We start from the raw sequence: 17,009 nt of genomic DNA on the forward strand, positions 1-17,009 counted from the left end.
TCAGGCAGATGCCTTAATGAGCGGTTAAGTGAGCACCATAGGAAAGTTAGGGATGGCGGTTCCATCAATTTGGCACGACACTGCCGTGCTCATAAATGCAAGCCTGGTTTTAAAGAATACGAGGTGATTGGCAAAAATGGGGATAGATTAACAATTGAAATTATCGAGGCTGCCGCAATCGAAAGAGCTGGACCTGAAAGCTGCGTCAGCAGTCCGTCATTGTCACTGGCAAAGAAAGATATTGCATTTTTGGACTCGAAGCGGTATGCCAACCGTTGAAATGTGTTGAATGTGGTTTTTAAGCTTTCGTTCACAAATTATCTTTTCTAATCTGACTGCTATCGTTATTTTCTTCAATTATATATTCTGTATGCACCAAATAAAGCCATAGTGGAAGTTTAGCGCTTGTGTTTGTCTACTGTTTTGTTGCTGCGCTATGGATCATAACGCATACCCACTAGCCCGAACCATCAACTTGTTAAGTTATATTTCTAGTTCAATGGGCCCTTGTCCTTCGGAGTTTCTTCATTCTACGTTGCTAGTAACATTGATCGCCATCACCGTTTGCCACGTCCGCACATGGGCCTACTGCATCCGAGTCAAGGTTGTGCCAGAAGACGTCCAGGCTTGCTTTGGTACCGTTCCTCCGTCTATTCACCACGCGAACCGGGTATGCAAGATCTTACGATCACAGTGGCAAAGGCAAGGCAGACTTCACAGAGATGTTCTCCACGCTGAAGTTATCCAGAAACACACGAAGCCTTGGGACAGACGTCGGCAGTGGAGAGAGTAGTGCAACCTCATAGATTGGACAGCTGAAAAACATTCGTCAAACAGCTTCCGTAACCTGCATGCTGTAGAAAGAGCAGGCAACGGTTCCAGAGTGCAAAGATCCACATGATCGGGAGCGTCGAGGTCCCGGAATTTGTTCTACGAACCCTCAATCTCGGACCCAAGTACGCAGTGCAACCGAAGAACAGTGCGGCAGAGCTCCTGTCATTCGTGAAGCATGTGTCCAGCCGTGCACCCTCGTCTGAGAAAGAATGGTGTAATGTCGAGGGTTTTGAAGAGCCCACCAAGTGAGGCCCACGAGTACCCCTGTTCCTGTGAGAAGGGTCATCTCGTTTCAGAAGGACATTAGCCTTTGCGCCCTTCCTACTGACAAAGAAAGTGGCTTTGCAATTTTTTCATGGGATTTGTACTGTAAGAATGCGCGTGAGGCAGTTGATTCAGTTTTTAATCAGCAGGAAAGCGTCTCTTTGGGAAATGTAAAAGCACAAGCAAAAAGGTTATGTTTACAGCTTGAATTGTCTAGGCTTGCGCTTGCAGTCCAAAAGGCGGGAAAACTCGATCTTGATATGTTTTTTTCAGTGAACACGCACAAGCCTGAAGCACCGTTCAGCGTTCATCATATCTGAATGAGGCACGTGGCAGAAGGAGGTAGGGCTATTTCTACAACGACATCTCAAACATTTGAGCGTTGATGATCCTTTTCTTATTGGAAGCTCAGAACAAGTGGTTTTGTTTCTAAAGGAACTTGAAGAGCAAGATGTGGAATTTTTTTCAATAGACGTGAACGATCTACATTACTCCCTCCCACATCAGCAGCTTTTAGAATGTATCGAAGACTGCATTCACCGCTTTGGTGCGGTTGCTATTCAGAATGAATCAGGTGTGTCTGTTGACGGGTTCTTGAGTTTATTGTCTCTGTATCTAAAGTAGACCTTTGTTAGCTGAAATCAGGAGGTATTTCTGCAAAAGGATGGAGTATGCATCGGCTCGTGCATTGCTCCAGCGCTCAGTGACCTTTACCTTGCTAGTCTAGACAGGCGACTGCAAAATAAACTGGATTTCGCTATTGTCATTCGGACGTTTAGATTTGTCGATGACTACCTAGTGGTCCTTCGTAAGAGCCATAAGGATGTTTCTGTAAGAGCCGCAACCGCTATTTATACCTTCTTTGAGCGTCTGCACCCTCTGAAGATCGCCCATGAGCTTCCGGTTGAGGGCACTATTCGGTTTCTTGACCTAAAGCTGGTTACAGGACAGCAGGTTTGTTGGATGTATGAGCACAGAGCTGAGAAGCCCCTATTACCCTTTTCCTCTGCGCATACGAGGCTGGTCAAGCGAGGGGTCCTGAAGACGTGATTTTAAAATGCAGTTAGCAAGTACTGCGTATGCTTGATGAAAAGTAGTTTTTATAAGCAGGTGGACCGCCTCAGAGCAGCAGGATTCCCGAGACACTTATTAGTTTCGATCGCTGAGTGCTTGCATCAGCAGGAAAAAGCCAAGAAGACTGGAACTGATGGCGAAGGGGGCAGAAAGTTAGTAGGGGTGTCATATATCTACAAGCACAAAAAGTGGGAGTGAAGGTGTATGTGTCGGCACCAGAAACATTGTCCCGCATTTGCAAGGCCACCTGTCCCGACAGCAGGCTTCATAATAGCTGCACAATTCGGCATGGAAACCCTTTCGTGCAGTGCACTGAAGAAATAGTGTACAGTATCCCACTTTCATGCGGCAAGGCTTACTACATTGGGCAGTCAGGCAGGTGCCTTAATGAGCGGTTAAGTGAGCACCATACGGAAGTTAATGATGGCTTTTCCAGCAATTCGGCACGGCACTGTCGTGCTCAAATGCAAGCATGGTTTTAAAGAATGCGAGGTGATTGGCAAGAATGCGGATAGATTAACAAGGGAAATTATCGAGGCTGCCGCAATCGAAAGAGCTGGACCTGAAAGCTGCATCAGAAGTCCGTCATTGTCTCTGACAAAGAAAGATATGACATTTTTGGACTCGGAGCAGTATGCCAACCGGTGAAATGTGTTGCATGTGGCTATTATGCTTTTGTTCACAAATTATCTTGTCCAATCTGACCGGTATCGTTCTTCATGTATAAATTCTGTGCGCACCAAATGAAGCCTTAGTGGAAGGTTAGCGCTTGTGTTTGTCCCCTGTTTTGTTGCTGCGCTATTGATCATAACGCATACCCACTAGCCCGAACCAACACCTTGTTAAGCTACTGCCGTCGTGTGGTTGTTTGTTTTCTCCTTTTTTATCGTGTATCTATCAGACAAAATGACTGTACCCATTTTTCATTGAGCCACACACCGCATTGCAGAAAAATAGCCACTTTTTCCTACGCTATGCTCAGTTTCTTCAGCTATTCACTATTTTCGTTCTGGTGCAGTTGTGTATCGTGCTTGAACAAATACCTCCTCAGACACCAAGTAAGTTTTGAAATTATTCTTTATCTCCCAAAGCCGTCAATGACAAGGAAATGCCTAACAGGGCCTGTTGGCTTCCTTGCTTCTTCAAGTACATCCGCACAATTCTCCTACATGCTGCATTTCTCTCTTAGCTCTAATGCAGTCGGTGGTAGTCAGAGACTGTCTCCCATTGCCCGCCGGAGTTTTATCTCAAGGAAAACGAATTGTTCAGAAGGTAGAGCTCTATTTTTCTTATCCGCACGGTACACGCATGTAATCAAAGATGGTTACCTCCTGTTTCATTTAGATCCAATCTTTGTTCAAGCCACGAATTCCGGGCAGTGGAAAATATTCATGTGTTCATCTTGTCGCCAAAAAATAGAGGTGATTGAATGACATTCTTTAGTGAAAATTAATGTGATTAGGAAAATAAACAAAAAATATTTCTATTGTAGGCACTCTATATTTAAAAGAGGTGTGATCTTGATCTTGTCTATTCAGGAGCATTGTTTCAGACTCTGGGGAGACATCAGGAAATGAGAGCATCAGTCCTATGGCAAAAATTATGATAGCAAAACTGTTCGCAACCGAGCAGTATCCTACTCTTATGGAAGTAGAGCGCTGCTGGAGTCACAACGCCTTCAAGTGTACAAAATACCTACACATCTGACAAGAAAAGGACTTGGTAAGACGTCAAGGTCATCAATGTAATTGCGTAAAATGAATAGTGTCGACTAAAAAATTATTCTGCATCAAACAGGTTACCATTAACACGATCATGTGGTCGCTCGGTCATGTCAGATGGGGACGTGAATTTGGAACTTGTCTCCGTTGAGGCACAACATTCAGAGGCAAAGGTAACGAAAATAAATAGTTGGTTATCTTTTAATCAATGATTTGACCAAAAATCTGCGCCCATGTACTTTGTTGTCAGGTATACCTTCCGAGCCGACGATCGCTGCGGAAAGTGTCCAAGAATCACCTTCGTCAGCGGGAAAGGGTAAAGACGATCCAATAGACTGCAAAGGACATAGTGTAGTGGGCGAGTTGGTAACGCTTGGTGGAAGAAGCATGTTATCCTGCTTAAAATGCTGACACGTTCGAATGGGGTCAGTAAACAGGAGTAGGGCATGTTTGATTTGGAGTTTAACGTGTCAAAATGAATCAGGCTGTAAGGGGCGTCATAGTGGAAGGCACAGAAATATTTCGACTACGCGAGGTTTTTAATAATGTTCCGACATGATACAGTACACAGAAGTTGCTCGTTCGACCTCGGCCCCGGCGCCCACATTTCGGTTGGGTGAAAACCCAGAGGCGCACCTACTCTATGGCCTCAGTGCAGGTAAAAAAAACCTCGGGTGGTCTAGTCTATTCGGAGCCCTCCTCTACGGCGTCCATCAAAGGTTGTGTCGCTTTTGGAGGTTATAACATTAAAACCAAACCAAACATGTAATTGTCCTATTTGCCGAACCATTCAAACGGATACATATATTTCTTACGCTTACGGTGTTCATGATGACATGAGTGTGTCAGCGTGGCTGTACGGTATATAAGTTTGCATTTTTGAAGCAAAAAAACAAACTACGAGGATGTTTTCTACACTCAAATTTGTGCTACAGCACAGATTATTGCTACGTAGAAGACAACAATGGTTTAGATTAACTTTTTGTTGGGCTAGATGGTGCATTCTCTAACAAAAGATCTGTAGCGCAACCAAGACGAACACAAGACAGAGGCACACAGGACTAACCCTAAACTTCATCTGACTTTATTCACTGGCAGCAAAGCAAATATAAGGAAAAAACCAGATCACGTGCAGATACCAGGTCACACACACCACTATCAACAGAACCGTTCAAGATATGCCATCTCCGATTTGTATAGATTCACAGACGTATCGCTAACACAATATACGCCTCTCTTCATCATATGAAATGCCTCCAGTAGTTCCCTTGCCCTAGTATCTTTGCTTTTGCCCAAAATCGTTATCTCTTGAAACCGTGGTTGACACTTTTTGCGGGGCTGGCATCTATCCTGCAGCAAATGTTTTGCCGCTCGAGGGCAGTCAAAACACTCAGTGCAGTGCTGAGGAAGATGCGCACCACTTAGGTCTTTCAGTGAGCGCGCGTGCTTACCTGCCCTTTCATTTATGTACCACCCGTTTGGCCCACATAGACCTTCCCGCATGACAGCGGTATCTGATATACCTCCCCGATGCAGCAATCTGGGAACTTCTTTGCATGTCCTACGCGGCAACCACTATTGTCTTTGCTCGCAATTCGCGCGCAGAGCTGTGCCATCTTGCGTGGGGCCGAGAAGGCAACCAGCACGCCGTGTTTGTTAGCCACTTTTTTCAAGTGGTGGGCTACTTTGTGCACATATGGCACAACCTCCGGTTTGGCAGCCGTTTCTGTGCTGACACATGGGTGCTGCAAATTGATGGTTTTTATCTTCTGTAAGAGGGCTTCAGCAACCGCTGTGATGACAGTGCCTGGGAACCCAGCCGAAAGTAATCTGTCAATCTGCTTGTCCTAGCTCCCTTGCATAGTATGACAGCACGACTTCATGACAGCCGATTCAAGGCCAAGCTTGGCAATGACGCTTTTCACTGTTTTCGACTGAGCCGAACCATATGTAAGTAACTGCTTCTGTGCTCGCGGTGCGTATTGCCAACATGCATGACATACACCCACAGTGATGTTTATGTCTAAGAACTGTAAAGAACCTCGCACAGGCAGCTAATGCTTGAACCTCAGTCCCCCTCCCATATCTTTAAAGGTATTTAACACAGTGCTCACAGCATCTGTGTACGTCAACTCGTTCTGTTTTTTTAAAAACTACCAGGAAGTCGTCAACATACCTAAAAACTTTCAGAACCCCTTTCCCCGTTAAACTTAGTTCAAGGGCGCGGTCAATAGGTGTTAGAAAAATGTTAGTAAGTACAGGCGCTACGCAGGATCCAATGCAGCTCCCTTGTCTTTGGCGACAAAATTTGTTGCCGAAAGAGAGGAACGTCATACTGAGATAAAATTCAAGTATCCTCATAAAAGTATCTATTGAAACCCCTGAGGAGTTCAGAAATTGAACAGCACCGCTTTCTTCTATAGCAACTCTTGCAGCTACAAGCAACTCACTGTGGGGCACAGAATAAAATAAATCTTCAACATCAACAGAAAAAACATAACCAATGGAAGCATTTCCTTATTTAAAACTAATAACATCTTTTGAACTGCTAGTATGAGAAGGATCAGATGCAGATAGATGACTTAGGTGCTTTTGCAGCTATCTGCTTAGATTAAGCAGCCAAGTGTCCATCTCGCTAACCACCGATCTAAAAGGCACTGACGGTTTATGCGTTTTCGCGGTAAAAACACTGTAAGCGCATTCTTTTTACTGTTCGTGATGCTACTCGCTAGTCTGTCCAAAGATATGGGAGGGGGACTGAGGTTCACGCATGAGCTGCCTGTGCGGGGTTCTTTACAGTTCTTAGACATAAACATCACTGTGGGTGTATATCATGCACGTTGGCAATACGCACCGCGAGCACAGAAGCAGTTACTTTCGTATGCTTCGGCTCAGTCGAAAACAGTGAAAAGCGCCATTGCCAAGCTTTGCCTTGAATCGGCTGTCATGAAATCGTGCTGTCATGCTATGCAAGGGAGCTACGACAAGCAGATTGACAGATTACTTTCGGCAGGTTTCCCAGGCACTGTCATCCCAGCGGTTGCTGAAGCCCTCTTACAGAAGATAAAAACCATCAAGTTGCAGCACCCATGTGTCAGCAGAGAAACGGCTGCCAAACCGGAGGTTGTGCCATATGTGCACAAGGTAGCCCACCACTTGAAAAAAGTGGCTAACAAACATGGCGTGCCGGTTGCCTTCTCGGTCCCACGCAAGATGGCACAGCACTGCGCGCGAATTGCAAGCAAAGACAAGAGTGGTTGCCGCGTCAGACATGCAAAGAAGTTCACGGATTGCTGCATCGGGGTGGTGTATCAGATACCGCTGTCATGCGGGAAGGTCTATGTGGGCCAAACAGGGCGGTGCATAAATGAAAGGGCAGGTTAGCACGCGCGCTCACTGAAAGACCTAAGTGGTGCGCATCTTCCTCAGCACTGCACTGAGTGTTTTGACTGCCCTCGAGCGGCAAAACATTTGCTGCAGGATAGATGCCAGCCCCGCAAGAAGTGTCAACCACGGTTTCAAGAGATAACGATTTTGGGCAAAAGCAAAGATACTAGGGCAAGGGAACTACTGGAGGCATTTCATATGATGAAGAGAGGCGTATATTGTGTTAGCGATACGTCTGTGAATCTATATAAATCGGAGATGGCATATTTTGAACGGTTCTGTTTATAGTGATGTGTGTGACCTTGTATCTGTACGCGATCTGGTTTTTTCCTTATATTTGCTGCGCTGCCAGTGAATAACGTTAGATGAATTTTAGCGCTAGTCCTGTGTGCCTCTGTCTTATGTTCATCTTGGTTTCGCTACAGTTCTTTTGTTACAGACAACAATGGGCGGGCATCATCGCGGGATACAGCGCTCGCGCTAGGCCGGCTGCGAACAGACAACGAACGATTTTGCTCGGAGTTGGTACCCATTGCATTAATGCTTTTGCACTAAAAAGCCAGTTGTAGGTCCAGGGCTTGTCTGCCTTTTTATTTACCTTGTCCTTTGTTTTTTGAGCAATTTCTCGCATTCAGGATGGCATGGCAAATCTCTTCCCAAAATTGAGCACCAGGAACAAGGAACACATTCTATAGTCGCGTCACACCTGCAGGCGACGCATGCAGATCTAACTGCCCTACCGACGAGAAAGAGGCCACCGGCTTCGGCAGCTGTTCATCGCTGCCCTGACGGCTCTGCTCTGCTGGGAACGATCGGCTAAGTTTCGGGTGGCTGATTGTGGCATTTTCTCTCTGCGTCTTTGCGCGGTAAGGCAGTAAGCCCGGGCTATGTCCACCCAGTCTCCCGGCCAGGGGAGTTCCCTCTGGTCGGCTTCTCTGTCCACTGATCTCCTACCGTTGGAAGCTTTTTTGCGCAGTGGTGTCGGCAGTATCCCTGTCGCGCTGGTGCCTAAGGATGGTGGTGCTATCAAGATGAACAACCCTGGTGCTGTTCGGGCTGCTCTCCAGTCGGCGACTTCTCATTATGAGTCAATCTCAGAGGTTCACCAGTTTGGACGTGGCGGGATTCTCTGCAGATCGCCAGACCTCGCCTGTGTAAGAGATTTACTAAACTCCTCATCCTTTGCCTCCCTTCGGGTAATTTATTCCATCCCTTCTCATCTGGCGTGCACGAAAGGTATTGTACGAGGTGTAGACTCTTCCCTGTCTCCGGCAGAGACTCTTGAGCTTCTGTCGGCTGCAGGTGTTGTTGCTGTGCACCGCTGTAGCCGGGATGTAAACAACGTGCGGATGCCCACTGAATCAGTGATTGCTACCTTTGCCGGCACTTCCTGCCCCTCTGTAATCAAGGCATGGCCTATAATTTTTCGGGTAGACCCATTATCATCTCGGCCTCTGCAGAGTAACAACTGCTGGCGCTATGGACATAGCGCCGGCGGTTGCAAATCCAACTTGAGGTGTTGCAACTGTGGGGATGGTCATTCAACGAGCACCTGCACTGGAAAGAATGAGAAGTGTTGCCTTTGCGGTGGTGCGCACTCTGCAAACTACTCAAATTGTCCCTCTCGAGCTCAGGAAATTCAAATTCTGGAAATAATTGACAGGAAACGCTGTTCGCGCCGTGACGCTATTTCAGAGGTCAAAGAACGTGCCCACGGTTATGCCGGTGTGACCGCTCGGCAAGGTGTCATGGTAGACTCAACGCTGTCCCAGGAAATTGCGGCTGCTGTGGAGGCTTCGATGTCTAAAATGGTAGAAAAAATTGTCGCAAGTGTGTCGCAAGGCCTACATAGGTCAAACGGGTCAATGCGTCAACGACCGTATGAGGCAGCACCGCACTTCGCTGCAGCCAGGCAACACAGCAAATCTTCCAAGACATTGCAACCACTGCAAAGACTGCCCCCCTCTGTTCCATAATGTCAACATCATCGGCCGCGGCAAAACACAGATAAAACGAGAAATCTTAGAAGCTTTTAAAATCAAGCAGTTATGAACTGAATGCGTCAGCGACAGCTCTGTCAGGTTCACGGCAAAAGAATACACTTTCATGAATGGGACATAGGTTGCCACATGTTTCTTCGCTCGCTTAATCAGTTTTGTGTTTGCTGTTTTGATAGCGTTTGTGGTGCTCACGCGCATGTGCGCCCTGTTCTGATGTTGGCGAAGTAAAGAATTTTCAGTTGTGTTTCCAGCGTTGTCCTGTGTACTTCTCCTCCTTGTGAATGCGTCCTTTTCGCTGGTTTTCCTCATACCATGCACCAACTGGCCCAACAAGCTACGCTTCTTCAATGCTTTACAAATGTTCTAGCGACTCAGATTACACATGCCGTGCAGGCTAGTTTGGCACCTCTTTCGACCGCAATTCCCTCTCCTCTTATCCGGTCTCAAATTCCAGTAGCATCACAACCCCTGGAACAAACTTCTGTCGCTTCCGCTGTACCTACCTCGGGTACTTCGATGGATTTTGATATAATGTATGATTCCGAGATAGTGGAGCCTGATGTGCGGCTTTTTAAGCGCAGTGGGTCCCCCATGTCTCATTCGTTGTCTTCTCAGGGCACCCAGCCCCAATCAAAGAAGAAGCAGCTTGGCACTACCCAAGGATACCATTTTGGAGCAGGCAGTTGCTGCTGCTAGACTTTCGCAACCATAGCGTCGTTGCGAGTTCTGCAGTGGAACTGTCACTCTATTCTTTCCGCTTCCACAGATTTACACTGCCTTTCTACTCAGCTTAATCCGGATGTCATAATTCTGCAAGAAACGTGGCATTCAACCGACAAACATTTTCATATCAAAAATTACCGGTCATTTCGCCTAGACCGCCAGTCAAGAGGCGTGGGTTTACTAACTTTAGTCTCTTCAAAATTTTGCCACAGGGCTGTGGTATCTTTTCAACAAATGTCTCCTGACTGTGAGATTTTGGCAATAGACGTTGTACTTCCTGGGTGCCCTCCATTTTCAATAGCAAATTGTTATTTCCCAAATGGAGTCCAGGATGTTAGACCTCTGGACTTTTTACTCGTAAACTGTAAAAACCCGGTTCTCGTGGCTGGGGACTTCAATTCTCACCATGTGTCTTGGGGTTTTAGGACTAATACTTGCGGCAAGCGCCATTGGGACTGGGTTTCTGATCACAACCTGATGTGCTTAAATTCAGGATCGGCCACTTATCTTCGCTCACACACTCAATCTGTTTTAGATCTCACGTTCATTAGTCCTGGAATTGGCGTAACCAATTGGTCGACAGTTGATAGCGGCACTTCAAGTGATTATATACCTATTCATTTTGATATCATATGTCGTGTTACTCCGGCGTCTTCTCAGTTGCGGTCACATGTAAATTATGACAGATTTCAGACGGCGTTGCGCTCTGCCCTTGCTCCAGTGTCTAACATCGCCGAGGTCCACCAGTCAGCAAGCTTATGTCTGGCTATTGAGGAAAGCCGTAAAAAGTCGGAGTTCCTGGTGAGGCCAACAAAAGGGAATTCTTCTAACTTGTGGAATGCGGACTGTACAAGAGATTACAGGCGGAGGAAGGCAGCATGAAAAAAGCTTCTTCATAACCAATGTCCGAATAACTGGAGTGATTATAAATTTATTGCAGCCACCTTTAAACGCACAGTTTCTCGCGCAAAGGAAAAATATGACTCGGAACACTTCGATTATCTTTCAAAGGCGGGCAACCGACGAGCACTATTCGGTTTTCTACGGTCTAGGAAACAGCTCATGTCTTCTCATAATTTTCAGTCATTAGTTATGTCACCTGTAGAAGCTATCCAGGCGGTTGTATTAATAGCCACAGGCCTGCAAAAGCGGTTCTCGTCTTTACTACCTATGCGACCATTGTTGTTTGCACCAGTTGTGCCAAATAATAATGCCTCACAAGTAAATCTATCAGAACTTTCACAAGTTGTCCAGAGATTACCAGCTGCTGCTCCTGGCCCTGATGGTGTTACCACAAAGATGCTCAAGATTCTAATTGAAGATTGTCCCAACTCCTTATTGCTCCTAATAAACTACTCTCTCAAATACGCTTGGATACATTCTGAGTGGAAGCTGTCCAAGGTGATCCCTTTACTTAAAAATCAGGGTGGAGGCTATGAATTGGATAATATTAGGGCAATTTCTTTAACATCAAACGTGGTAAAGTTGATAGAAAGGTTGTTACTAATTCAGGTGTCAGCCATTGTGGACCGCAAAAGTATACTCAGCCCGTGCCAACTCGGTTTCCGGCCACGGTGTTCGATATGGAATGTACATGCTGATCTTGAGAGCAGAATTCTCCTTGCTCGTCGTCAACGCCTGGTCGCGGCTTTGGTTACGTTAGATGTCGCCAAAGCTTACCACAGTGTAGAACACTCCATCCTGATACATAGGCTACAGTCTCTTCAATTTCCAGATTATATAGTTGCATGGATATCTGCATTTCTTCATAACAGAGAATTCTTTTGCGTCCATAATGGTGTTCATTCAGAGAGGTATAGACAAACGCGAGGTGTACCGAGAGGAGCTGTTCTTTCTCCTGTGCTCTTTAATATTCTGTTAACCTCAATTCCTCTCCACCGCCATGTACGCACTTACGTCTATGCGGATGACATTGCGTTTTTTGTTGCTGCGCCGGATATACATTCTCTGTATGGTCTGTTGCAGTCATATTTGAATACACTTGAGCACTGGTTGAGCTCATTACACCTGAAGTTAAATGTTGGCAAGTGCGCCACTCTTGTTTTCCCTCTATTCACTCCTGTAGTGGTCTCTCACTTGCCAGTTAAAAATAATACCGCAGGTTCAATCCCTAAAATACCTAGGGGTCATTTATGACAACAAACTCATCTGGCGACCTCACATTGACCATGTCGCGGCGAAAGGGGCTCGTGCGGTGGGCATGTTACGGAGATTATGTCATCACCGGTACGGCATGCGCAGAGAGGCGCTATTAATGATCTACATAATGTATGTCAGGCCAATTTTAGAATTTGGATCAGTGTTGTTTTCAGGCTCTGCTACATATAAACTTCGCCCTCTCGTCCTTTTAGAGAGGGAAGCACTTCGCATGTGCCACGGCCTTCCAAAATTTGTGGCTATCAATGTGCTGTACCTTGAAGCCCGCATTCCGTCTCTCTTATCACCACTTCAATTTTTAACTATGCAAACTTATCTCAGGATCTATGAATCCCATTTCCACCGTTCCCAAAGCATTTTCTGTTCTCAGCCGACCTCTTTTTTTGGTGTCCCCTGGTCTCGTTTCAATTCCCCTCAGGTAGTGTTTGTGCAAAGATTACTTCAGCCTTTAGATGTAAACATTTATGATATCCTTCCTGCGATTCGCAATGGGCCCACTATCCACATTGTTTTCGACGACATATTCCCAAAAAATGCAAAACTTTTGCCACCGAGTATTCTAAATGGTCTTCTAGAAGATCATCTGAGGACCCTACCTACAGATATAGCAATAGCCACTGATGCATCGCAATACAATAAAAAAGCAGGTGTGGGAATATTTTGCTCGCATTTAGACTGGTCCTTTTCTCTGCGCCTTCCAGATTTCACCCCTATTTTTCAAGCAGAGTTTCTAGCAGTTGTACTTGCTCTACGCTAGCTAGACCCCTCTATTACAGCAGTTGCAGTAATTACTGATTCTTTATCTTTGTGTTCGCCCCTCGCTGCACAGGTTGACGGTCCCATTTTATCAACTTTCTTATCCCTACTTCCTCCGCATTTGAGCCTTTTTTCATTTAGTATGGGTTCCTGGCCACAGCAGTGTGACAGTAAATGAGATTGCTGATAATCTCGCAAAGGCTTCCTTCAGCGGCCCCGTGTTGCCAATCATCCCGGCTACAGCCTATATTACAGCATCTAGATTTCGGCGACGTGCGTTTTTAAGCACGCAAGACACATCACTTTTAACATCGGCGGATTATGAGCACCTTAAATATTATTGGAACAGGAAAATTTGTTGCTCTCGGCAGCTTGAGGTATCACTGACGAGGCTGCGCTGCCGCATCCCCCCTCTAAATTTCTATTTACACAAGTCGGGTTTGGCGCTCTCTCCCCTTCGTGCGTTTTGCCGTGATCCAGAATCTATTGAACATTTTTGGCTGTATTGTCGCCGATTCAACTCACTGAGAAAAAGGTCTCTGGAGGATCCCTTGCAGCATCTTGGCCTTAGTTTTAGCAGCCCGCTCTTGCTATCATTTGGCGCCACCACATTTGGGTTCAGCCACAGATCTGTTTGTACCGCAGTTCAGAATTTCCTGATAGAATCTCACCGACTGCCTTGCTAAGTGTTCCAACCTTTTCTTTTCTATCAATTATTACATTTTGACTAAATCATTAATATTTAATCCCTCTCTTTATTATTATTCTTAAAATTTTAAAATCAAAACACTCATCCCATTTCTGTTCAAGACGAAAAATTCACCGGTGTTGCGCTCCCACGTGCTTTTCCTTTTTGTTAACTGCGTTCAGGTGAATAGCCACGCGATTCTTGGCCGATCCCCCAGTGTGGGTATGTGCCATCTTTTGATAGGATAACAACAACAACAACAAACAAACACGTCACAGAGGCAGGCAGGCTGTAAATTGAACCAGCTGGCAACGTCGACGGATTCTAGACGTAAGTTCGGCACTTGATCTCATTTAGTCGCGACAATAATGACCTCAAGTGTCCACTCTAGAAATTGAAAATTGATGCACAAACCCTGCCGTTCCAGGCAGTTGATAGCCCACGCTGTGATTTGTTGTGATCCCACAGCGCACTGGTAGAAATTAGAGCGCTTTATCGCCAGCTTTACTGACTGAAGAGTGATGCGGGTAAACAATTTCCGTCACCCTTTATTCATGGCACCCGCAGCGAGAAACATTTGCTGTAGGCCCGTGTTAAAGCCAGATAAGATGAAAACTGATAAATCGAATGAACGGCGGCTCAAAAATTGCAAGTGTTGATCCCCTCGTGGACGTTCGTAAGGTTTTTCGTAGTGCAATCTGTGCTAGCATCTTTTCTTGGTTTTCGCGCTTTAGTCGATGTTCGTGCCCAAGCCTTGTGCCTTGTATCTGTAAGAATAAGTACCAGTAAAAATAAGTGTCTGAACAGCGGGTTAGGTTCTTCCACACTCCCTCGTATGTAACTGAACACCAAAAGCGCTAGCATTAGTAAAGTCCGTAACCCCAATAACAAAATCAGTTAGGTGATCCTCGGTGGATTGTTCGAATACTTTAGAAGCCAAATGTGCGTTATAAGCGAGGTTGACGCAGTAAAGATTGCTATATCCGATGTCGGTACTTCCGATGCTCACACCCGATAGTTTGTTATAAACGAGATGGCATCCGGTTATGTGTATCCGTGGTTAACACAATAAAGTTCGTCATACCAGAAGTGGGATATTCATAGGCTCTATATATATGAGATTAACACGCGCAATGTCGTTATACAAAAGGCGCCATAATAAGGTTCGTTAAATCTGACGTAGTATACTAAGTTCGCATCAGCAATGTAATAAATTGTAGATAGGTAGTCAGGTTGCCACCCGCCGGGCATGGCAGGTGGCTTCCACTGGCTTACAGACGGCACATGCCATTTCCGACAGCGCAGACGCTTGTGATGACCGCTGTTTTGAAATGTATCTAAGGGGGAAAAGAGGTTGTCGCAAAGGCTAGCTGGAGATAAAGTACAAAACGTGGCTTCCTCACAGACTAATACGTGATGAAAACAAAAGAAACAAAAAAGAATTCTTTCTGAACTCAACAACCACTGCAATAGCAACACTGAGGTTCTCTCTGGAGACACTGGAAAAAATATAATTTCCTTCAATCAACAGACATGTTTTCCGCACAAAATCTTTTTTCCTTTATGTAGCGAGAGCACGAAATGGTCACGGCACAGCTGCAGTTTTCTAATTTGAAAGCGTTTTTGCAATGAAAATAAAAACATGACATACGAGACACATGAAGGAAAAACGCTGTCACAGATTTTTTTTCGGTGTGTGTTTCTTTTCTACATCCTGCAATTTTTTTCTGAAAAATATATTTCTCTTATCAATACAAACTGGCCCGTGTTTCTTTACGAACAACGCTCTCTTCTTTTTATGTCCATGCCTCTGTGCAGCAAAACGCCCAACTGCATTATCACCTAGCAGATACTTGAGCTTTAGACAGATTTCCTTCAATTTTTTTCGGTATCAGTACTTACCTCATAATTCGGTTGCCTCTAGCGTTCCTTGCTCTCAGCATCAGTTGAGTTTCCTTCAGCTTCATCTGCATCTGAAATAATCCCCCAGTTAAACTTTCCTCTGCCCTCCTTCGGATGGGGACGGCTTTTAGCAGTAAGAAAGAGTACTTCAGGTCTTCGTCCGGCGACACGTTGCCGGTTGCGGCAGCAGTTCCAACTTCTCAAAGCAAAACTTATTTATTAAAGACGGCACTGACATAAAAAGACAGGTGAGTAAAAGGCAGTTTAAAAAAAGGCTGTTTAAAAAAGGCTGTTAAAAACGGCCGAGCTTGAGACTCGGCGCGCTCGTCCCAAGTCGTCGTTTCCCGCGGGTTTTAACCCCTTCGATAATTGGGCGGAGCTTGAGTAATCTAGCTCTCGCCCAATTTGGACCAATAGCAAAGCAATTGCATCGTATGTACTAGTGGGCGGAGCCCAGGGCCCGCCCCAGGCATGATCGCTCCTGGTAGCAGGTGCGGGGGGGGGGGCATTGTCCCCGTGGGCTGTAGCGAGCCCAGTGGAATGTGCAGCTCTCACCCTAAGCGGGCGTCACGCCTCGACGTACATTCCTCGATTCCCCCTCGGGCATGACCGCTCCTGGTAACAGGTGCGGGGGGGGGGTCCATCGGCCCTGTGGGCTTCCACTTAACACCTCCCCACCAAGAATGTTGGGGGGACACTTGCTGTACACCCAACATACCGAAGCCCAAAATAGCGCCAAGAATGCGGCCTTCTACAACATACAAAACGCGCGAAAGCAAAAGGGTCCGGGCCCCCACTGGCCGCTGTACCAGCACAAAAAAAAAATACCCTTCTACATCCTACTAACAATTGGAAGAAAAAAACATGCTGGGGAAGATACCTTCAGGCATGCAGACGCAAGCACAATTCTTAGTTTAGACATTTCAGGTACAGGACGACCAGCAGAAATGAAATCCTCTGGTAAAAGCATTAGAACAATTTCACACGCAACAACATGGAACTGAATACCGAATGAACAAAGCATACAATATCTCCAGTTCTTATGAAGTGTCATATACACCTCAACCCGATCCCGACGAGGGCAAAACAAACCTAATGACGCGGTGCTCTTCGTCACACATTGATTAAATGTCACAAGGGGAACAGTTCACGGAGGACACAATTAGCCCACTGGAATGAAACTGTCCGATCACTTTCAGAGTCACTATTCACGTTCCCCCACTCTCACTCACTGCCCCATCGTGTGCTCGAGCCACAAGGAATATTTACGCCTATCGCAACCTGGCAGTGGCACAGTGGGTTAAGGCTATGGCCATTATGCATTTGTCCCTATCCCCCAGGATCGAACATGTCTGTTCGCACGAAAGTGTACATTGCGCGCTTCAGGAAGCACCATTCTCGCATTCGTCCTGCTCTGGGGTTGTCTCTCTCATCTTCCTCGAAGGAGAGGCCGACCGTCTGCGCATATGGGGGGCAAGCCTC

General features: G+C 46.0%; 1 protein-coding gene across 1 annotated transcript in view; it reads right to left on the minus strand.

The window, feature by feature from the left end:
* Window positions 1–13,897: 13,897 nt before the first annotated feature.
* LOC144132340 (uncharacterized) overlaps window positions 13,898–17,009 on the minus strand; it is a 243,571-nt gene continuing 240,459 nt past the window's right edge. Inside the window, exons 43-44 of the mRNA XM_077664664.1 lie at window positions 15,528–15,598; window positions 13,898–14,392 (exon numbers count right to left, since the gene is read on the minus strand). Of these exons, the coding sequence (XP_077520790.1) occupies window positions 14,356–14,392; window positions 15,528–15,598 (108 nt within the window). The 3' untranslated portion in view covers window positions 13,898–14,355. The remainder of the gene's footprint in view (window positions 14,393–15,527; window positions 15,599–17,009) is intronic.

Source organism: Amblyomma americanum, chromosome 5, assembly GCF_052857255.1.
Source record: "Amblyomma americanum isolate KBUSLIRL-KWMA chromosome 5, ASM5285725v1, whole genome shotgun sequence".
NCBI classification, from domain to species: Eukaryota; Metazoa; Arthropoda; class Arachnida; order Ixodida; family Ixodidae; genus Amblyomma; species Amblyomma americanum.